General features: G+C 37.2%; 1 protein-coding gene across 8 annotated transcripts in view; it reads left to right on the plus strand.

Annotated features, from left to right (window-relative positions):
- The window catches only part of LOC121863303 (AMP deaminase 2-like), a 176,902-nt gene that overhangs the window by 110,594 nt on the left and 41,091 nt on the right, over nt 1–25,217 (plus strand). For all 8 annotated transcript variants that reach the window (XM_042361911.1, XM_042361918.1, XM_042361915.1 and 5 more), the window contains 2 exons: nt 53–301; nt 8,099–8,313. In XM_042361911.1, coding sequence (XP_042217845.1) covers nt 53–301; nt 8,099–8,313 — 464 coding nt within the window. The remainder of the gene's footprint in view (nt 1–52; nt 302–8,098; nt 8,314–25,217) is intronic.

A 25,217-nucleotide genomic window follows, 5' to 3' on the forward strand; every position in this document is an offset into this window, starting at 1 on the left:
TTTATATTTGATTTCTGAATATTGAATTGATTATCTATCCCCTTTACAACAGGTATACTCAAATGAGGAAGCTCTTCTTCAGAATGAACATCTATCATACAATTATCCAGATTTGTCCCGCTACATTCAAGACATGAACTTGCTTTGTGCCCTCATTGCAAATGGCCCTGTTAAATCATTTTGCTATCGACGTCTGCAATACCTGACCTCAAAATTCCAGCTGCATGTTCTACTCAATGAAATGAGGGAACTTGCTGCACAAAAAGCTGTTCCACACCGAGACTTTTACAACATAAGAAAGGTGACAGTACATTTCTTGGTTTTAGGGTTGTTCATACAGTACAAGGATTTCAATTTACAAGGAGGTATTTGAAAATGGCCCAAAATCCATTCATGCTGGTTGAGGAGACTAACTAGGTTGTTGAGCAACCTTCAGTTGGAAATTTTAAAGATTATCCGTGGTAATGAGATTTCAGATTCAGGGATTAGGCATTAATTAAGAAGCAGTTTTCAAGTGTGTACTTGCACACCTAAGTAATCCCCCCTCAAGTTTAATGGGTTTATCTTGGTTCCTCAAACATATTCTTTATTCCCTAGAATTCTTAGATTTAAAGATCAAGGATTTGAAATTCATCACCATAAAGATTACTTTCCCTCCAGATCTTCCAGACTCTAGGCAAGTTTCTGAGTTTCAAGCTACAAAGAGGAAGGATGTTCTTGTTTTTTTTGGTCCATTGTTTTTATATTCCAGTAGCTGGAATAATTGCAGACCATTCCTGTTAGACGAGATGTTAGACTCCTCAGTCTCAAGTGGTACAGTATCTGGTGACTCATGATATGCCCTTTTAGGCCTATGGTTGTAGTTGAAAAGGAATAACTACAGTATTTTTTTTTTATGTATTAGTTTCCATTTTATACTTATTCTGATTTTGCACCAGTCATAAATGTTGGGGTTCCTGAGATGGGTTTTCAACCCTGTGGACTATGTACTGGTCTGTGTTGAGCAATGAACTGGCATTTCAGGATCAATCCCCCCTTGTTTTTTCAGATCTACAGTATATCTGACATTTAATTGAACTTGTAAATCAGTCTGTCCAAATTTTGCAGCAGTGTCATTGGTAAAAGACAGGTAATGAGTGTGCTTTCCACAACTTAACACCTTGACTGAGAATATGGAGGCCACAAAGATCCGTAGAACCATACAGAAAAAATTTATTAAAACTAATCTACTATATTTGAAAGCTCATGAGAGACAAACTTTATTGTATAGACACTTCTGCTACCCTTCATTGTTAGGTCACTTGTGTTTAACAAACTTGGAAGTGAACAATTCCACTACATTATGGAATGAACGTATATAAAATCCTCGCGGAGCTTCGCATTTCAGCAATTACAACACAAATTCGTGGAGCTCTCCTTCATGTGTATTTACAGCTGAATCGCCAGGCAAGAGATAAAGGTCGTGGGGGGTGAAGGAGAGGGTTTTGAGAATTGCAATTAAATGCCAGGTAGTGACGTGTCCTCCTAATATTAGTTATTAAGTAATTATTAGATGTTTTAATTGCCTGTATGTTGCCCTGGCGAGTTAGCTAGGAATTAACATACCTAGGTAACATTGCTGAGCGTCGCATTCCGACTTGAACAAAAATATAAAATTTTAATAACTATATACTATAACTGTATACAGGTCCCCAATCCCTTTTCCGCAATTCTTAAATCCGAAGAGCTCTGAAAACCTAAGGTTCTTCCGGAGATCATCACTCGTGTTCACTACATACTCAGAGTGACTGCGAACATGACCTGATTAAACCGAAGCTTGACCCACGCAGGTGTGAGGCGTCGGTTGTGTCTCAGCAGAATATATCTTACGTAGCTGGAATTCTTGTAAGGCAGCGAATAATTTGAATATAGACGTCATATATTTTGCACAAGATATAAAAATTTTAGTCCTTTAGTGAAGTGTACATTTAAGTACAAGTTTTTCACCTCGTATTTTGGGGTATATATACGTAACTTTCTTCATTTATTTTGACTCATTTATGTACATGCACACACCATCCTAAATACATATTTTGAAAAAGTAAAAGAAATAATTGTCCTAAGGGCAAACCTGTACTGTACTCAAATGTACTGAATAATTACTTAAAAAAATTGTCTCTCTTGCAAACTATAGCATGTTTATATTCAAATTAACCATTAACTTACAAGAATTCCAGCTATATAAGTTATATTCTGCCAAGTCAATTCATTGACATTTTATGAGCAAAAAAATTAAACTCCCTCTATATGACTGATAATGACGCACTGGGTTATCTCCCCCCCGCCTGGCTGTCAACACCTCACCTCACCTTCTTCCCATGGGTGAAGGTACAGTAAGTCCTAGCTTAACGTCGTCCTGCTTAACATTGTTTTGGTACTACGTCGCTGAACTTTAGAGAGCAAAAATTTGTTTAACGTCCCTACGGTGATCTGATCCTATGTCGTTATATGTCGTCACTGACTACTTTCTACGGCACATCAACCGCTCTTGTCTGGCTGTGCTACGCTCTCTCGGCTCGGCGCTCTGCCCTCACTCGCAGAACGTCACAGCATCCCCAAGCAACGCCAAGCCAGTCTCTGTTACGTCTTCACATCATTCGTGTGTACTTAAGTGTTTTTGCTCTAAAACTGTACTATAACCATTCGAAATGGCTTCCAAGCGCCCATCAAGTGCTACTGATGCCAGTGCAGTGAAGAGGCAATGTAAGACCGTTACCCTTGCTACCAAAACGAATCTATTAACCCGATTTGAAAGGGAACGTGCTGTAGACATAGCTGCTGTGCCTGGTCTAACTCCCACAATGGTGCGTACAGGTTGACAATCCCTTATCCGAAATCCTTGGGACCAGATGCATTTCGGTTTTTGGAATTTTTTGGATTTCAGAATGGTTAGTTTTTTTTTTTTTTTTACAAGGATCAGCCCACTCGGGCACAACAGGTCACTGACTCACATTGGGGCCTGGGGGCTAAAATATAATAATAATAATAATTCATAGGTCTAGGTCATGTTTCTCACATTTGATCTTTTTTTTCATTCTTGTATTTCTTTATTATTATTATTATTTCATTATTATAGTATTATTGTTATTATTATTATTATTATTATTATTATTATTATTATTATTATTATTATTATTGTTCTCATTCTTATTTTATTTTTGTGTATTTTTTAGTAAAAATTTTATTTACTATGAATAATTATTATTATTACTGTATTATCATTATTATAATTATTATTACTATTACATTTTCACCCCTCAGGCCCCGATGTGGGTCAGTGACCTGTGCCCGGGTGGGCTAATAAAAAAAAAAAAAAAAAATTGCTCCACAAATGTTTTTTCTCGGTTTTCAGAGCTTTTCGGTTTTCGGAATTTCGGATAAAGGGTTGTCAACCTGTACTATCCGGACCAATGCCGACAAGGTTAAGGTTAGTGCTGGAAGTGGTTCTTCTCTGAGTGCTACTAAGACAACTCGTACAAGAAGCACTGTGATAGAGAAGGTGGAAAAGATGCTGGCAAAGTGGATGGAGGACCAGAATCAATGCAATGCCCCTGTGAGCCTTATGGTTATCCAGCATAAGGCCAGATCCTTGTTAGACGACTTAAAGGCAGAAGAGGGTGAAGGATCAGAGGAAGAGACCCTTATGGCCAGCTGAGGATGGTTTCAACGATTTAAGTGTCGTTATAACTTCCACAATATAAAGATGACTGGTGAAGCTGCCAGTTCAGATACGGTTGCTGCCGAGACATTCCCGCCAGAATTCAAACGGATTATCCAGCAAGGAGGCTACTCACCGAAGCAAGTCTTCAATGTGGAAGAGGATGCCTGAGAGGACCTATATTTCCAAGGAGGAGAAAAGAGCGCCAGGTTTTTAAAGTGGCAAAAGACCGCTTGATGCTGCTGCTTGGCGTGAACGCTGCTGGCGACTTCAGGCTGAAGCCTATGCTGATTTCTCACGCTGCCAACCCACGGGCCCTGAAAGGTTACTCTAAGGATCACCTTCCTGTCATTTACAAGGCAAACAAAAAGGCATGGATAACCGGCGCCGTATATAGCCAGTGGTTAAACAAGTACACCGTCCTTGCAATGAAGAAATACTGTGCCAAGGAGAACCTTAACTTCAAAATTCTTCTGATCCTTGACAATGCTCCAGCTCATCCTCCCAATCTAGACTACTTGCATGACAGGGTAAAATTTGTTTCCTGCCTCCCAACACGACAGCATTGATGCGGCCTATGGACCAAGGCGTCATCGCCGCATTCAAGGCGTATTATTTATGCCGTACTATGGCCCAGCTGCTCAAGGCTGCAGATGGAGAAAATAAACCAACAATCCAAGAATATTGGCAGAGCTTCAACATTCTTCATGCAATTGACAACATTGGCAAGGCATAGAAAGAGGTTTCAGAAAGTTGCCTGAATGGTGTGTGGCGTAAACTGTGGCCCGAGTGCGTCAACAGTTTTATGGGATTTGCGGACTTAGTCCCAGCTGTGAATAGGGATATCCTCAGCTTGGCTAGACAGGCAGGCTTTGATGAGCTGGAATCAGAGGATATTGAGCAAGTCCTGGCATCCCATACAGAAGAGCTAACCAACAAAGATCTGCAACAATTAACAGAACACAGTCACGTTGAAGACTACGACGAAGAAGAACCTCAACAAGCGCTAACTTCCAAGAGGATGGCAGAATCGTTGAACATGTTCCAGCAAGCAATGCAAATGCTCCTAGATGACGACCCAAACAGAGAACGTAGCTCAAAGGTTCAACGCAGCATTGAGGACAGTCTCGGTTGTTACACCAAGATCTATAAGGAGAAGAAGATTAGAAGCACCAAGCAGTCAACACTGGATTCATTTTTTCGTTGCTGGATGGCAGGAGCTTCTTCACAACAGCCGGCAGCCGAGGAGGAGCAAGCAACAACGGAGGAGGAGCAACCAGCGGTGGAGGAACCCCAGTCAGAGCAGTAGGAGGAGGAGGCAGCTGCAGAGTCTCAGTGACTCACCACCCTCCTCCTCTCCCTCCCTCCTCCGCTCCCACCCTCCTCCTCCGTTCCCTTCCTCCTCCTCTGCTCCCACCATTCTCTCCCTTCGCTCCACTACCCACCATACACTCGCTCTACCACCTCCGCCCATCGGTGAGTACCAATACAAACATAGTACAGGTTGTACCTCTCTAGTCCGGCAACCTCGGGACCTGACCAGTGCCGGACCATGGAAATTCATCCTTTTCCTGGATAGATAGTGACTTGTGCTTATACTTGGAAGCACTAGCACCACTTTCTCTGCATCATGGTCTCTTTGAAGACATATTGAAGGGTTAAATGTCGTATAGTAGCTTCTCAAATTTTGCGAGTTTTTAATTCAACGTATTTTATTGGAACACGCACAAAAAAAAATAAATAAAAATTTTGACGGCGGAAACTTGAATTTCGACGGGTTTGAACGGCCCGCCAACCTGCAGACGACGTGCATAATCGTGTAAACAGCGTCATTTCTCTTATGTACAAAAGATTCATTATTGTTTATTACTGAATGTCTTTTATATTTAATTAATGTTTATGTGTGCAAAATGAGCAATACAATTCATTAATAATACGTAGAATATTAAAACACATGAGGAAATGAGACAGCATTGTTTTCGTTGATAACAAAACCAGTGACTGACTGGTTCTACATATAAAACTGAAGAAAATAAGACCTTGGTTGTAGGTGTAGTAAAATTAATATGGTTGTTTTAAGTAATGTTATTTAATGTTAATAAATGGAACAATAGAAGTAGCTAACGATAATGGTAAAGAAAAAAGAGAGATCGCGTATGTAAGTGCGCACACGTGAAAACATATCGTCATTACTTTCCATAAGAATATGAAAGCAACACTTATTTACTGTTCATATATATTTTAATTAATGTTTCTGAATTTGTTTTTATTGAATTAATGTTTGTGTGTGCAAAATTAACAATACAATTTATTAATAATGAGGAGACGAGACGGCTGCCGGCATTGTTTATGTTAAAGCTTACAAAACCAGTGACAGATTGGTTCTACATATAAAACTGAAGAAAATAAGACCCTGATTGTAGCTGTAGTAAAATTAATGTAAAAAAATTAATATGGTTGTTTGAAGTACCTGTAATGTTATTTAATGTTAATAAATGGAACAATATAAGTAGCTAACCATTAATGGTAAAAAATAAAGTGAGACTGCGCGTATGTAAGTGTGCACACGTGAAAACATATCGTCATTACTCTACATAAGAATATGAAAGCAACACTTATTTACTGCTCATATATATTGAAGGGTGAAATGTTGTACTCTGTATAGACAAGCAGAGAGAGAGAGAAAGAGAGCAGCCGAACTGCCGGATGTAAACAAACCTTAATTTCCCGTGGCTTTGTTGTTGTTGTTTTTTTTACGGGGATTAGCCCACCCGGGCATAGGTCACTGACCCACATTGGGGCCTGAGGGGCAAAAATTTAATACTCCTGTAATAATAATAATAATAATTCAGATAAAAAAAAAGCTGCCTATCTACCTATTGGACAAACTAAAATCGTTCCGGACCACGGGAGTTTCCGGACCACAGAATGCCGGACTAGAGAGGTACAACCTGTACTGTAGTTCTATATACTATTTTCTATAGAAATGGCAATGATTTTCTGTATATGTAACTTTTTTCATGGGGCAAAGGGAGGCTCAGGAACGTAACTCCTGTATTTTATCTATTTCTTATGGGGAAAATTGATCCACTTAACGTTGTTTCGTATAACTTCGCATTTTCAGGAACGTAACCCCGACGTTAAGCGAGGACTCACTGTAGTTTTAGGCTTAAAGTTTTTATCTTATAAAATTTCACAGATTAATCTTAGCATAATATAACTTGCATTACTGGGATTCTTGCAAGATAGCGAATAATTTGAATGTAGACATTACACACTTCAAATTAAGTGTTGAAATGTTTTATTGTTTTTTATTTATTATTATACAGTGTACTGTACAGTACAGTACTGTATTTTATTTATATTTAATGTTTTGTTAATTCTATTACCGGTATACAGTACTTTGTATGTACTTTTTAATTCATATTTATAAGGTTTGTTGCAGAAATATTAATGTGTTTGCTTACTGGGTGCTGCCACATATTCTGCTGGGGTGTTACCACAATATACAGTACATGTACTTTCCGTTCTGAAATCCGAAAAATTCAAAATTCCGAAACACATCTGGCCCCAAGGGTTTCGGATAAAGGATTGTGGACCTGTATATATTTTTGGGGCATATAGTGAAGTAAAAAACTTAATATTTATTATAAAATTCCATAAGGGCAAATTTACATTCCGTATCCTGAGTTTAGTGATCTACAATGTTCATACGGGCGAATTTCTCTAATCAGAATTCCTGTAATGCAGGGGTCCAGTGCATTGTGCTCTATAAGGGTTTAGTGGTTATGGAAACTGTCAAATGAGCATCACAAGGTTTTTTAAGAGGCCTTTGTTAAGATTATTTTCACTGTTTATCCTGGGATTGATGTTTAGTCATTAGTTTAAATTAAATAAATCTATGCACTTCCAGCCTCAGAATTCAGAGTACAGCTCCTCCCCGACTTACGACGGGGTTAGGGACCCAAATCCAGGTCGTAAGTCGAAAATGCTTAAATAATACATAAAAAATCTAAAATGGGTGTCTCTTTTTCTTCTCAGCACCACAAAACTCTCACTTTTAAGCTTGCCAGCCATTTTAAAGTGAATTACAAACGAAAATTTTGTCTGTGTACTGACGTTGGGACTCGAAAATACGTAATTTGACAAAATTTTGGGATGTCTGAGGCAGGTCGTAAGTGCGGGTGGTCGTAATTTGAGTAGGTCATAAGTCGGGGGAGCTGCTGTACAACCTGTTCCAGCTACAAAACCCTCTTTCATTAACCACAAAAATGGATTTCACTTTCTCCTTTCTCTTTATGTTGTATTTCCTGTTCTTTGTTAACATATTTTTATCCCTACAGTATTACCAAAAACATGAAATGGGATCATGGTGCTTAAGTTTGGGTTTTATATTACCAGGTAGACACCCATATCCACGCTGCCTCTTGCATGAACCAGAAACATTTACTTCGGTTCATAAAGAAAGCTGTCAAGACCCAGCCAGATGAAATTGTCTGCTGCAACAAAGGAGAGACGATGAGTTTGACTCAAGTGTTTGCTTCCATGAATCTCACCGCCTATGATCTTTCCGTTGACATGTTGGATGTCCATGCTGACAGGAACACATTCCATAGGTAAATTGTCTTGAACACTCCTTGTTTATTTTTTTTACAAAAAGCAGAGGAAGAGAGAACATGAATGACATTGGATATGTGCACTTCAAACATTGAAGATTAATGGTATTAAAATTCAAATTTGAAAATTCATGTAGAAGCATCAGTACAAGTGTAAGTTTAGGTTTAAGTACAGGTATAGGTATACTTTTTACTTTAATTTTATCCTCTTCACCACTGTTTGGCTCGTTAGCCGCTTGGGCGATCAGTCACATCTCTGTTACTCACTGTTGGCAATTACTGGGCATGCACCGGCTCCTGAATGTATCTGAACCTGCTCCAGTGCTTATCAAGTCTGGTCTTGAAAGAGCTCACACTCTGTGCCGTCACAACACACTGGCAGATTGTCCCAAGAGTTCACAACTCTCACTCCGAAAAAGTTACCCCTCACAGTTTTCGGGGATTGCAGCTTCTTCAACCTTGAGCTGTGACCCCTTGTGGGGCGAGCATTTGCCAGCTCCAGGTAAGGGCACTCGACTGATTAGTGCCCCTTGAGATGCTTATGCACCTCAAATAAATCTCTCCTTGCTCGTCTGTAGTATAAGCTAGGCAATTTCAGGCGCTCTAATCTCTCTGGGTAGCTGAGGTGCCACAGTACACGCACCAGTCTAGTGGCCCTCCTTTGGACATTTTCAATCAACTGACAGTCCCTAGCATATTTCGGAGACCAGACAGGGTGACAGTACTCCAGACAGGGAAGCTCTTTACTCTTGAAGATCGTTACGAGGGACGGACCGTCTAGATATCTGAACGACTTCTTATAAGGCCAAATAATTTACCATATTTGTCGGCGAATAAGACGCACCACCACATAATGCATTCCTATTTTACAAGAATATTTTGTGGAAATTTTTTTTTGTACGTTTCATCATACATTTATTGAAAGTGATTGAAAGTGGTTTTGTAGGGGAAACATATGTTTTTGTGCATGTAAATACAATATACAGTGGTCCCTCGGTTAACGAACGGTTCGATTAACGAAATTTCAGTTAACGAATTAGCTCCCATAAGGATCTTCAATTCGGTTAACGAACAAAATTTCGATTAACAAAATCCTGACGACAAACACGTTTTGTTGTTAGCATCAGCTGATCAGATGATCGCCTAGTCCGCCAATACAGCAATCTGTTCTATGTTTACATTTGTTTCCAGTGGAGTAAATATCAAGAAGGTTGTGTTCTTGAATATTTTTGCATTTTTTTTATACGTTTTAAAATTATTGGTCATTCTAAAATTTAGCCATCCAAGCTATGTTTACAAAAAGTTTTTCAACTAATATTTTTGGCTCGATTATGTAACTTTATTCATTTATTGAAACTCCTTTACATGCACACACTGTCCTAAGGGCAAAGCTGTACTGTACAGCAGCATGTTTATATTCAAATTAATCACTATCTTATAAGAATTCAAGAATGTAAATTATATTCTCCCCGGTCACTTCTGTGACATTTTATAACCAAAAAACAAAAACTCCATCTAAAAGACATAAATAAACAAATAAATACTTCACTAGACCTTCAGCGCTAACTGTCAAACATGTCACTGTCGCCTCCCCTTCCTCTCCCCCCGTCACTGTCACCTCCCCTTCCTCCTCCCACCCCCCCCTCCCACCCAGGGTTTGGTGGTTATACAGTAGGCTTTAAGTTTTTATCTTATATAATATCACAGACTTAAGTTAGAAGAATATAATTTCCCTTGCTGGAATCCTTGCAAGACAGTGAATAATTTGAATATAAATGTCATATATTTTGCCCAAGATAAAAATTTTAGTACATTACTTTAGTACATTTTAGTATTGTACAGTTTTTCAACTGTGTTTTTGGGTAGATTTACATAAATGTCTTCATTTATTTTTATTCATTTACATGCACACACCATACTAAAAGAAACATAAAAGAAATAAATGACATAAGTGCAAACCTGTACTGTACATGTACTAAATGATTACGGTACTAAAATTTTTATGTCTAGTGCAAATTATAGCTTGTTTATATTCAAATGAATCACTATCTTACAAGAATCCCAGCAATGTAAATTATATTCTACCAGATTGTTTGGGTGGCATTTTATAAGAGAAAAGCTAAGTCACTTTTAAGGATTGATAAATAAACACACATTAGACCTTCAGTGCCAACTGTCAAACATATCACCTCACCTCCCGCCCCCCCCACCCTCCCTCCCTCCCTCCCTCCCTCCCTCTCCCCAGCCAGGGTTTTAGGCTTACAGTTTTTATCTTATATAATATCTCAGACTAAAGTTAGGAGAATATAAATTTCATTGCTGGAATCCTTGCAAGACAGCAAATAATTTGAATATAAACGTCATATATTTTGCGCAAGAGATAAAAATTAATCACCTGTATCACATTACAGTAGTGATTTAAGAATTCTAGTGTGTGTGTATATTATATATATATATATATATATATATATATATATATATATATATATATATATATATATATATATATATATATATATATATATATATATATATATATATATATATATATATATATATATATATATATATATATATATATATTTTTTTTTTTTTTTGAGATCAGCCACCCGGGCACAGGTCACTGACCCACATCAGGGCCTGGGAGGCAAAAATGTAATAATAATAATAATTATTCATATTAAATAAAATTTATAATAAAAATACAAACATAAAAATTAAACAATAATTTATAGTAAATGAAATTTGTAATACAAAATACAAAATTAAAAACAAAATAACAATGATAACAATAATAATAATAACAACATATATATATATATATATATATATATATATATATATATATATATATATATATATATATATATATATATATATATATATATATATATATATATATATATATATATATATATATATATATATATATAGTACAGTATATTCAAAATGATCATCATATTGTAAGAATTCCAGCAATGTAAATTATATTCTGGCCAGGTAATTTGTATGAATTTTATGAGCTAAAACAAATATCTTCAGTAAATAAAAAAATATACTTCACCCAGACACTATCTGTCAATCAAAATACCCCACCTCCGGCTCCCCCCTCTTCCCACGCTCGCTGGGTCCCTCCCTCCCTACCCCCGACCCCCCACCTTCCCTCCCTACCAGAGAAATGTTTGGGTTAAAACAGTATACAGTAGTACCCCGATTTACGCGGTCAATTGAACCCACAGGGTACCGCGGAAAGTGAAAACCGCGTAAAGTGAACAACAGAACATATGGGATTAATTCCAATAGAGACTGGCCCGACCCCTAAACTCCACTTTTTCCGACACAATACCTATGTTGTAGTAAAAATAACATCTACATTTTATGATGGTATGCTCACACAATTAATATTTAAGAGAAATACAGTCGCCAGGTTAATGTCCATTCAAATAATGGACTCAAATCCCCCCCCCCCCACTCTTCCCAGCTCACTAGCTCCTACCTCTCTGATTAATGTTTGGGTGAAAACCCTAGATTTTAACGTTTAGTAATAAATAATACCTCAGACTAAAGTTAGGATAATATAATTGACATTTCTGGATTCCTTGCAGGTCAGGGAATATTTTGAATGTAAACTTCATATATTTTGCACAAAAGATAAAATATTTGCTTTGTGTAAACCAAATTATTACATTAGATCTAAAATTTTGTATGTCTAATGCAAAATCCATGATGTTTATATTCAAAATGATCATCAAATTGTAAGAATTCCAGCAATGTAAATTATATTCTGGCCAAGTAATTTGTATGAATTTTATGAGCTAAAACAAATATCTTCAGTTAATAAAAAAAAATATATTCTTCACGACACTATCTGTCAATCAAAGTACCCCGCCTTGCCTTCCCCCCTTCCTCACACTCACGCCAGCTGGGTCGGTCGGTCCCAACCCTCCTCCCCACCTTCCCTCCCTACCAGATAAATGTTTGGGAGAAAACTCTAGATTTTAACGTTTAGTAATAAATAATACCTCAGACTAAAGTTAGGATAATATAATTGACATTTCTGGATTCCTTGCAGGTCAGGGAATATTTTGAATTTAAACTTCATATATTCTGCACAAAGGATAAAATACTTGCTTTGTGTAAACCAAATTATTACATTAGATCTAAAATTTGTATGTCTAATGCAAAATCCATGATGTTTATATTCAAAATGATCATCATATTGTAAAAATTCCAGCAATGTAAATTATATTCTGGCCGGGTAATTTGTATGAATTTTATGAGCTAAATAAAAAAAAAAATAATAATTATTTCACCGCATATATGAGTAGATGCACCGCGGAAAGTGAAAGCCTGGTTCTGGCAAGGTACCGCGTAAATGAAAAATCGCGGAAAGTGAAACCTTGTAAAGCGGGGTTATACTGTACAGTGACCCCTCCGTTAACGAACTCAATCCATTCCAGAAGGTCGTTCGTTAACCGAAAAAGTCATTAACCGAAACCATTGTTTCAATGGGTTTTTGGGTAATTGGTTCCAGCTCACCGAAAATTTCCTAAATTCAACAAAAATGGTAGAAAAGTTCACTTACTTTGAGGTGTGTATGTAGAAGGCTCCTGGATGATGATGATGATGATGATGGGATTTAGAATGGGGGTGGAGGAGAAGGAAGAAGAGAAGGCATTGGGGTGGAAGAGAAGTCACCCCATGGCGCCATTTCACCCATAAAATTTTAGCTTTCTTGGTGTATTTCAAGATTATTTTCTTTAAATCAACACTGCACTGCATTATATATTGTCAATATGTAAAATATATTTCAAAATGACCAATAATTTGCTTGGAAACACAGAAAAAAAGCGTTTAGTTGAAGAGAGTCTCAAGCAAGATGTTACCTCCAGTGAAAACAGAGAGAGACTAACTCCTGTTTGCTGTGTTAAGAGGCTGGATGCCGCGCATTAAACTAGTCACTTTACCTTCAATTATGTTCAATAATTGTTAAAATGACTAAAAATTGAATATTAAACTTTTAAAATTATTGAATAGTATAAACTTCTTGATATTTACTAAAATAGTAAGGAATTTAAGCCCTAGAACCGATTAATGTATTGGCGGACTGATACTAAAGCTGGTTGCCCGGTCAGTGCAAGCGAAAACATGTTGAGGTCGGTTCGTAAGAACTTCGTTAACCGAATTTTTTTTCGTTAACCGAATTGAAGATCCTTATGGAAGGCAGTTCGTTAATCGAAATTACGTTAACCGAGGTGTTCGTTAAACGAGGGGTCACTGTATTTTCATTTTTAGTAATAAATAATATCTCAGACTAAAGTTAGGATAATATAATTGACATTACTGGATTCCTTGCAAGACTAGGAATATTTTGAATATACACGTCATATATTTTGCACAAAAGATAACATATTTGCTCCGTGTAAACAAAATTATTACATTAGATCTAAAATTTGTATGTCTAATGCAAAATCCATGATGTTTATATTCAAAATGATCATCATATTGTAAGAATTCCAGCAATGTAAATTATATTCTAGCCGGGTAATTTGTATGAATTTTATGAGCTAAATAAAAAAAATTATACTTCACCCGCGTATATGAGTAGATGCACCGCGTAAAGTGGGAATTCCAGTTCTGGCAGGGTACCACATAAATGTAGAAACGCATAAACGAGAACCGATTTATGGGAATTTTAGGAGTGTTTCTGACTTTATGCATATTTGGCTTTACTTTGTATATATACTTTTCTGTGAGCTGGAACCAATTACCCAATATCACATTGAAATAATAGATTCGGTTAACGAAATTTTCGGTTAACAAACGACTCTATGGAACGAATTGTGTTCGTAAACCGGGGAACCACTGTATACTGAAATCAAGCAGGAAATCATATATACAGTAGTAACATTATACTAACCCAACTCTACCTCTGATCAGAGCAGCTGTGTAGCTTGTTTATATTTTGATCAAGAGAATTACTGACAGGATGTGAAACTCGTATTTTTGGCTGTGATGTTTTGTGTTGCCGTAATCTGCCACCAGGGTGTAGCACCATCGCTATTATTTTGGCGTCATCAACTCATTGCAAATGGCTGGCTGGAGGCTGACCTTTCTGTTAACATTTCTTTAATCTTTCTAGGGGTATTTTTCATTTAGATAATAAACAAATGTTTCTTAAAGGTAATACAGTCCTTAAATAATGTAAGACATGTCTCTGGTGTGGGTTACGTATGCTGGGGAAGGAGGTACAGTGAGATGTTGTGAGCTTCCCTCTGCCATTAAGCCAATGTAAGCCATTATTTACGTCTTCGGCAAATTTGCCATAAGTTTGTGATAATACAGTTGACCCTCGTTAATTCGGACTAATAGGGGGGGGAAGGGTGTCCGTTTTAGCCGATTGTCCGAATTAACCGATTTAGGGGTTAATATTGCGTTATATTTCAAAGTCATTGTTTTCGTCACGATTTTATCTCACTTTCCACTGTAATACGTACGTAATTTCAGCAAAAATATTACATTTCCGTGAATGTATTATATCAAGCACAGTATGAATAGAATATCATTGTAATATAAAAGTATTTTAACCAAAAACTAGTAAAAAAACGAATAACATCTCAAGAACATCGGAAGCTTAGGTAAAGTCTTTTGTTTTCGTCATGTATTTTATCCTATTTTACATTAAAATACATCACGTTTCAGCAAAACTGCTATTTATTTCCGAGAATATATTCATTCAGGCGCAGTTTAGGTAAAATATACGTGTGATGTAACAGTTTTTTAACTGAAAACGATTCGAAAAACATGTACCCTCTAGCCCTGTTCAAGGAGAGGACTGGGAGAAGCTGTTTGGTGCTGCAGACGATGACAAGGAAAATGATTTGGATGGATTTTAATGAAAATATTCAGAAATATGGTATTGTAGTATTTATTCAAGTCAATTAGGATAGAATATTATTGTAATGCAACAGTTTTATAACTGAAAACCAATCGAAAAGCAATTACGATAACATCTTTTGAACGAAAGAAAGCGAAAGTCATTGTTTTCGTCACGACTTTATCCCACTTTCCACTGTAATACATATGTCATTTCAGCAAAAATATTACATTTCCGTGAATGCATTATATCAAGCACAGTATGAATAGAATACCATTGTAATATAACAGTATTTTAACCAAAAACTATTAAAGAAACGAGTAACTTCTCCTGAACATCGGAAGGTTAGGTAAAATCTTTTGTTTTCGTCATGTATTTTATCCTATTTTTCATTAAAATACATCACGTTTCAGCAAAACTTCTATTTATTTCCGAGAATATATTCATTCAGGCGCAGTTTAGGTAAAATATACATGTGATGTAACATATTTTTAACTGAAAACGATTCGAAAAACACGTACCCTCTAGCTGATACTCAGCAGCTGGTGGTGCGTCATGCGTCGTTGTAAACAATAGGAGGTTGAAACAGATTACCGGGTATTATATTAAGTGTGAAATATCGAAAAGGTTTTTATTACCGGTATTTTTTGTAGATCATTGAGAACTGTGATACCGTATATGATATGATAAGTTAGCCTGTGCTAAGAACTTCAACATAGCCTACTGAAAACAATTTGTAAGGCAATTTAGCCCATTGTAAGTTGGTGAGCTTCATTTGCTGAAGGAACTGCACAGCTGTTCATTACTAATTGGTACACATTTTACATTTCCATTGTTTACTGGCAGTAAATGATAAATATTTTTCATGTCTGAAGCTAAAAGTTGCATCTGCCCCCCCCACACTAGTGGTGGAGATGTTACATTTAACCAAAAAGATGCTGGTGTTTTGTCCCAGCAGTGGGTGGACCAGCATTTTAGCTTAAGGTCCGCGTAGGTAATATTCCTACAAATCTAAAAAAAAAAGAAAAAAGTTCAGATTTTGTCCGAATTATCCGAAATCCGGATTAAAGGGGTCCGAATTAAAGAGGGTCGACTGTAGATTGTGATAATTTGGCTTGTTTTCAGTATTTTATTATTAGTAATATTATAAGTAACACAATTTTTTTGCTTAGTGGACTACTGCTCGTCCTAGACTCCTTATAGGCACCTCTGCCTACAGCACTTGGCCTCCCATCCGTAACACGGGCGCATTATGTTAAAGTTACATTGTTCATTTTTGGTGGATATCAACGAAATATGATGCGAGAGGCTCAGACAATGACACAAACGATGTTGCTCTTTCCAGTATATTTTCGGGACCATCCGTAAAAACAAAGCAAACATAACATGTGCATTCAAAGTGGCGCTTTATTCCACAGCTAACACAAAACATAATACAACATATTCACATAAATATGGGATAACCTAGTTTATATGTAACACCCCCTCTTAAACTAGGGTACACCTCTTATAATACCAAACTTCTTTGGGTACTGGTTTAGTGAACATATCAACAATGTTATTTTCTAATGGAACATACTGCAGATTAATAATACCATCTTCTACTTCTGATCTAATAAAATGGTACTTAATATCGATATGTTTCGACCTTTGATGATGTACAGGGTTTTTAGCCAATGCAATAGCTCCCTGATTATCAGCATTCAATGTTACAGGTTCTCTATTAGAATTTTGCATATCAGTTAACAACTGTCTTAAGAAATTTGCTTCTTGCATAGCTGCTGTTAAAGCTGTATATTCAGCTTCACATGAGGACAATGCTACAACATTCCGTTTCTTAGATTTCCAAGAAATCAATGGACCATCTTCATTTAAATGATAACTGTAACCTGTAATACTACGCCTGTCTTCCGATGCACCCCAATCTGAATCACAGTAACCAATCAATTTTAATGGACCGTTTGATTTCCTGAACTTTAAGTTATAATGAATTGTACCTTTAACATATTTCAAAACATGTTTAGCTAATTCAAAAAGTGCTTTTGTAGGCTTTGCCATATGTTGCGACAATTTTGAAACAATATAAGATAGATCCGGTCTTGTACCAGTCATTACATAGATCAAACTGCCGACAATTTGCCTGTACAATCTAGTATCACACAGTTCTTTAGAGTCACTACTAATAATTTTACTTACACTTAAATCACATGTTATTGACTTAGGGTTGCAGTCAGACATTTTAAATCTATTAAGTATTTTCTCTAAATATTTAGTTTGATTTATCTTAATACAGTCATCTTCAAATTTGAACTCCATACCTAAGAACCAAGACAATTTTTCTAAATCTTTCATTTTAAATTTATTACACAGGGAAAGTTTTACATCACTAAGTATGTCACCATTACTGGCTGCAATAATTATATCGTCTACCCAGATAATAATAATTACCTTCACCTTGTTTACAATTCTAGTATACACATAATAATCTACAAGAGATTGATGAAAACCTTCACTCAAAAGAAAATTATGTAGCATGTTGTTCCAATTTCGGCCACTTTGTTTCAAACCATATAAAGATTTCTTTAATTTACAAACCAAATTTTCACCTTCTATATTACTTTTAACATAACCTTCTGGCTGTTCTAAAGAAATTTCACAATCTATGTCAGCATTCAGATAAGCAGTTTTAACATCCATTTGGTGAATCATAAGGTTGTCTTGTATTGCTTGTTGCAGTAACATCCTTATTGATGTAACACAAGCTGTTGGTGAGAAGGTTTCTTGATAGTCCACCTCTTGAACTTGTGAATAGCCTTTAGCTACATACCTAGCTTTGAATTTTTCTTCACTATCAGGACCAAGTTTCACTGCATATACCCATTTTCCACCAATTACTGATCTACCTTCAACTAGTGGCATGAGTTCATATGTGTTATTATCTCTTAGAGCCTCCATTTTCTCATCCATAGCTTTATGCCACTGCATGGACTCTGGAGATGAGACTGCCTCTTGGTAGTTTCTTGGAATATCTGCAACTCTGTAGCAAAAATCAACAGAACACCTGGAAATATTGGAAAAGTCAGGTTCCATAACATTAACATAATCTTCCATATGTTTGGGTTTTTGTCGTTGCCTCAAAGGGTATCTGTTTTTCAGTGTCTTCTGCAGCCGTCTCATTTGTAATAACTTCAGTTTCTGGCTCTGGGTTAGGTGCTGTATATCTTTTATATTCATGTTCAACATCTAACACCACATTTTCCTGATTAAAATTGTTACTGAATTTTACACATCTAACTCTCTTAACATCATTTATCTCTGGAAAATATACTAGATAGGCTGGACTCAGTCCATCATATCCTATGAACACTCCTTGTTCACTGCGAGGGTCCAACTTCTTCTTGTTCTGGACATAAGCATGGCATGGACTTCCAAATACATGCATGTGACTTAGATTTGGCCTATTTCCAGTGAACATTTCATAGGGAGTTTTCCCAATCCTCGGGTTGTAGCATCTGTTACGAATGTATGCTGAAGCTTTCGCAGCATAAGTCCATAGAGTCTTAGGTACCTTTGCTTCCAACAATAAGCATCTGGCCATATGAAAAATAGACCTCCAAGCTCGCTCTGCTGTACCATTTTGATGTGGTGAATATGGAGCAGAAAATTCATGCTTTATGTGATTTTTAATCATTAGACTTTTAAATTCAGTGGAAGTGAATTCACCACCATTGTCAGACCTTAGTCGTTTGACAGATCCATATGGAGCAGAATCCGCCAAGAATTTTTCTGTAGCTGCCAGAGTATCACTCTTAGATCTCAAAAAATAAATCATTATCATACCAGAGAAGTCATCTACAAAGGAAATGGCATACTTAAAACCTTCTCTTGCATTAGGGTCTACAGGACCTGCTAAATCATAGTGTACAAGTTCTAAATTGGTTGTACCTCGCTGATCAGGTTCTCTACTTCTATACTGAGACATTTTACCTGAAATGCATACATTACAATCAAAATTATTCTTATCTGTAATGTTCCTACCATCAACAACATTTTCTAATTTAAGTATATCTTTCACATTACAATAACCTAAAATTTTATGCCATTCCTCAATAGTATGACTGCTGCTTTTCTGTGAGTTCACATTATTCAGATAATACAGTTTGCCATGTTTATTAATATCAAACACAGTACCATCTGAGGCCTTCAATTCTGCAGAATTTGGGGTAAAATTCACTGATGCACCTTTCTCTGTGGCTGCTAAAACAGAAAATATATTCTGTTTATAGGAAGGAACACATAGAGCATTTTTGAGTAGAACTTTATGACTATTACCATTAACATCATTAATTTCAACTCTTGCTTCACCTCAACCTACTACCATCTGCCAATTCTATACAATGGTTAGAAGAATCAAAATTCTGTTCAGATTTTACAAACTGGGATTTGTCACTTAAGGTATGTGATGTCACTCCACAGTCTACCAACTGGCATTGTGCATTTACATCACTACAGTACTTACATTATTATAAACAGAACTGACACTAGCTCTAAATGCAAGTGAATGGCTATCTTCTTCACTGTTAGTTACAGACTTTACTGAATTGTTTCTGCGGCAATAATTTGTATCATGAGTAGGGGATTTGCAGTTATCACACCACCTACTAGGCATTGCTTCATTAGGATTATATTTGTCTTTACTTCTGCACTTTACTTAATTATTTCTGCGGCAATAATTTGTATCATGAGTAGGGGATTTGCAAGTATCACACCACCTACTAGGCTTTGCTTCATTAGGATTATATTTGTCTTTACTTCTGCACTCAGATTTTCTGTGTCCTAATTTTCCACAGGAAAAGCATTTAATATTCATATTTTTGAATTTTGTATTCATCACATTATCTGCATCGTCACCTTGTTGTTGTTGACACTTTTCAGTTTCTTCAAAACTTCTTAATGCTACTTTAAATTCAGAAAAACTAACAGCTGTTTCTTTCTGCGTCACAACAGTAGAAAATGTCATATTCTAAAGGTAATCCTTTTAATAACATTGCTACAAGTAAACTGTCACTGATGGTTTCACCTGCTAGTTTCAATGAAGCTGCTGCCGTTTCAGCCCGTATCACGTAGTCGGTAATGGTTTCTTCAATGAATTTCTTGAGTGACGTCAGTTCTGTATACAAGGCAATAATTCTTGGCTTGCTACTGCCTAGATAATGTTCACGGAGAATCTTTAATGACTTCCTACCGTCATCTTTGGCATCTCGGATGATAAGGGAAAGACTTCTATCGTCGAGGTACTGGACTAGTTCTGCAAACACTTCAGCATTCTTCTCCGTCACCTCTGCACCATCTCCATCTTGATTAACGACATCGAGAAGTTTTTGAAGTCTTAAATGGCCTAAGAACTTCACTTCCCACAACTCATACTTGCTTTCATCACCATCAAACACCAACCTGTGCCTGGGCCCATAACCTGTTAAAGTTACAGTGTTCATTTTTGGTGGATATCAACGAAATATGATGCGAGAGGCTCAGACAATGACACAAACGATGTTGCTCTTTCCAGTATATTTTCGGGACCTTCCGTAATAACAAAACAAACATAACATGCACATTCAAAGTGGCGCTTTATTCCACAACTAACACAAAATATTATACAACATATTCACATAAATATGGGATAACCTAGTTTATATCTAACACATTAGACGCAGGATAATTTGTGATGCTTTTTTTTCCGCGTCTTATATGCCGGCAAATACGGTATTGCATTTTTTTTTTTTATGGGAATTAGCCCACCCAGGCACAGGTCACTGACCCACATTGGGGCCTAGTGGGCGAAAATGCAATAATAATAATAATAATAATAATAATAATAATAATAATAATAATAAAGAACCATAAAGAAATACAAATTGAAAAAAAAAAATTGTGAGAAACAATATGCAGTGAACCCTCACTTTACGCGGTTAATTCAACCTACGGCGGCCCGCATAAAGTGAGAAACGCGTAAAGTGAACAACATAACATATGGGATTAATTGAAATAGAGACCGGGCCGATCCCCAAACTCCACTTTTTCAGATACAATACCTACGTTTAGGTTTTTTAACACTTACATTAGTAGAAAAGATGGCTGGGCACACGGGGATGGGGGGTTGGTTCCGAGGCAGAGGGCAGATTATTGGCCCTCAACTGTATCACTTGTATCAATTGTATCACTATCCACCACAGAGGCTTGCAGGGCCTCTTTGTCAAACCCCTCAAAGTCCATATCCTCACTATCATTATCACTATCACTGACTTGGGCCGGCTGGTGAAGAACTTGGTAATGTTTTGATGACTGGGCGACCTTGTGCGCACCCTGCTCGTGCCGCTCTCCACGTAAAAGGGTACACATACCGCGGAAAGTGAGCATTCTGGTTTCGGCAGGGTACCGCGTAAACGTGGAAACGCGTAAAGTGGGACCACGTAAAGCGAGGGTTGACTGTACAGTATATATGTTGATTCCCTTCTTCTCTCAAATGCCCGAGAACTTCAGCTCATTGTCAACGTACACACCTAGGCCCTTTTCACATTCAGTCTCAATTAATGAAGTTTCTTCGTCTCATTGGGACATATGATACGCCTCCTTACCGTTTATACGCCCCAGGTGCAGCCTTTTACACTTAGTTACATTGAATCTTAGCAGCCATTTCTTCGGCTATTCTTGAAATTCACAGATGTCCTTCTGCAGCTCTTCACAGTCTGCTTGGTTCTTAACTTCCCGAAATAACTTGGCATCATCCGCAAACATTTGGATGGAGGAATGTACAGCGTCAGGCATGTCATTTATGAAGCAAACAAACAACGGCGGGCCCAATACACTGCCCTGTGGCACCCCGCTTATGACGGGAACACATGATGATTTCATGCCATTAATCACCACACTGCTTGCAGTCATGGAGAAAGTCTCCGATCCTTGCTAGGACATTTCACCGAATCCTGTACCCTTCCAGTTTAATTTTCAGCCTTTCTTGGGGTCCACTGTTGAAAGCTTTGGCAAAATATAGGTAAATTTTGTTGATATTACCACCCTGTTCCAGAATATGGGTCCAAATATCCAATACCTTGAGTACAGTATACAGTGGGGTATGCTATAACGAACGGATCCTACTACGAATATTCCTATAACGAACGGTTTTACCTATAAAATTGAGAATGCTATAACGAACGCAACTCCTACAACGAACGCGGATGAATACCGGACTATTTCGCCTGGCGCATGAATATTGTTGTACCGCGACCCACAACAAGAGCGTCAGGCGCCATCTTTGTCTCATTGTGTAGCCAGTGCACTACTGTTATTGTTGAAATTTCGTCTTTTGATGTGGAAATTCGCGTTATTTGTATAACTATTTTGTTATACAAGTATACAATTGTAACAATGAGTCGTCCAAAGCAAGTGAGAAAGCTAATAACCCTTGAAACTAAGAAAGAAATTATAAAGAAACGTGAGAATGGAAGAAGCATTGCGAAACTTAGTGATGAATATGGGATGGCTAAATCGACTATATGTACGATTTTGAAGAATAAAGAGGAGTTAAAAACTGTGCAAGTGGCTAAGGGAATCTTTAGACTTAGCAAAGCAAGGTGTAATGTGATTGAAGAGATGGAAAATTTACTCTTAGTGTGGATAAAGGAGAAAGAAATGGCAGGTGGTAACATTAGTGAAGCTATAATTTGTGAGAAGGCTAAACAATTGTTTGAGGACCTTAAAGCCAAGACTCCCAGTGGAAGTGATAGTGCTGTGCCAGTGTTTAGGGGTACTGTACCTGCATGCTGAATAACACTAAGGTAAGATAAAGTAACGTATTTTTTACATTTTCCACAGAATTTTTTCAGTGTTAAGCGGTTGTATTTGGGGGCCTGGAACGGATTAATCCTATAACGAACGATTGCTATAACGAACGAGGTTCTGGAACCAATTACGTTCGTTATAGCATACCCCACTGTAGTCTCAATTTACGAGGTCAATTGAACCCGTGGAGGTCCGCGTAAAACGAGAAATGCATAAACGAAATAACAGAACATATGGGATTAATTGAAATAGAGACTGGGCCGACCCCCAAACTACACTTTTTCAGACACAATACGTACCTTGTAGTAAAAATAACATCTTAATTTTATGATGGTATGCACACACAATTAATAATTAAGAGAAATACAGTTGCCGGTTAATGTCCATTCAAATAATGGACTCAACTCCCCCCCCCCCCTTCTTCCAATGCTCACTGGCTCCTCCCTCTCTGAGAAATGTTTGGGTTAAAACACTAGGTTTTAAGGTTTAGTAATAAAAAATACCTCAGACTAAAGTTAGGATAATATAATTGACATTGTTGGATTCCTTGCAAGACAAGAAATATTTTGAATATAAACGTCATGTATTTTGCACAAAAGAAAAAATTTTTGCTCTTTCTAATAAAATTCTTAAATTAGATCTAAAATTTGTATGTCTAATGCAAATTTTAGGATGTTTACATTTAAAATAATCACCATCTTATAAGAATTCCAGCAATGTAAATTATATTCTGGCCGGGTAATTTGTATGAATTTTATGAGCTAAAAACAAATATCTTCAGTAAATAAACAAATTATACTTCACCCAGACACTATCTGTCAATCAAAATACCCCACCTCCCGCCCCCTCCCCCTCTTCCCACGCTTGCTGGGTCCCTCCCTCCCTCCCTCCCTCCCTCCCTCCCTCCTCCCTCCCTCCCCCTCCTACTCCCCCACCTTCCCTCCCTACCAGAGAAATGTTTGGGGAAAAACAGTATGCTTACATTTTTAGTAATAAATAATACCTCAGACTAAAGTTAGGATAATATAATTGACATTGCTTGATTTCATGCAAATAATCACCATCTTATAAGAATTCCAGCAATGTAAATTATATATTTTATTAGCTAAAAACAAATATCTTCAGTAAATACACTAATTATACTTCACCCGCGTAAATGATGAAATTTACCGAGTAATTAAAACATTTCATTCTGGCAAGGTGCCGCGTAAATGACCAAATGCTTAAACAAAAACCGCGTAAATCCAGACTATACTGTAATTGTGTTAAGCAGGAGTGCCGTGGCATAAAACCGTGTTGGCTATCCTTTACAAGGTTGTTTCGTCGTAGATGTTCCATCATGGCATCTCTTATAATGCTCTCAAGTACTTTACATACTATGCTGGTTAGGCTCACTGGTCTATAGTTATTCGTGGAGTGACGATCGCCGTTTTTGAAGATAGGACTCACATAAACCATTTGCCAATCACTGGGGACCTTTTGTTCATCCAGGCATTTACAGAACAGGATCTAAAGGGACTCAGCAAGCTCATTGCACAACTCCCTTGGCACTCTGGGATGCACCATGTCTGGGCTGGGACTCTTATGAACCTTTAACTTTGACATTTTGTTTCTTATAACCTCTTCTGTGAACACAATGTGGGTTAGTGCTATGTTGAACCGTCTGTCCTCAAACGCAGGAAGATTAAGCGCATCCTTTCTTGTGAACACCGAGGAAAAGAAGCTGTTTAATGCCTCAGTTTTGTCCTGGCTAGAATCTGCGTAGCTACCATCTTCATGCCTCAGATCTGACACTCCAACTCGCATTTTTAATTTTGACTTTGCATAGTGGTAAAACGCCTTTGGGTTTGACTTGACCTCGCTTGCAACCAGCCTCTGGAACTTCTTTTCAGCCCTTCTACACTCTGACTTTGCTTGGTTTCTGGCTCTTGCATACATCTTCCTGTCCTGCTCATCGTTTGACCTAACCCACGCCTTGAATTTCTGGGTTTTCTTCTTAACTTTGTCGACCGCCACATGGTTCATGTGTAGGGGTCTCCTTGTATTCCTAGAGGCACTGGGTTTGGTCTTGGATATATAATTCTCGATCAAATGGTTCACTTTACTAGTTATGATATTTATTTTATAAATATTTCATGCAAAAATCTCAGTGTTGTAGAGATGTCTGTTTTTCATAAATATTTCAAAT

The sequence above is a fragment of the Homarus americanus genome, unplaced genomic scaffold (genome assembly GCF_018991925.1).
Source record: "Homarus americanus isolate GMGI-L3 unplaced genomic scaffold, GMGI_Hamer_2.0 scaffold46197, whole genome shotgun sequence".
In the NCBI taxonomy this organism is placed as follows: domain Eukaryota; kingdom Metazoa; phylum Arthropoda; class Malacostraca; order Decapoda; family Nephropidae; genus Homarus; species Homarus americanus.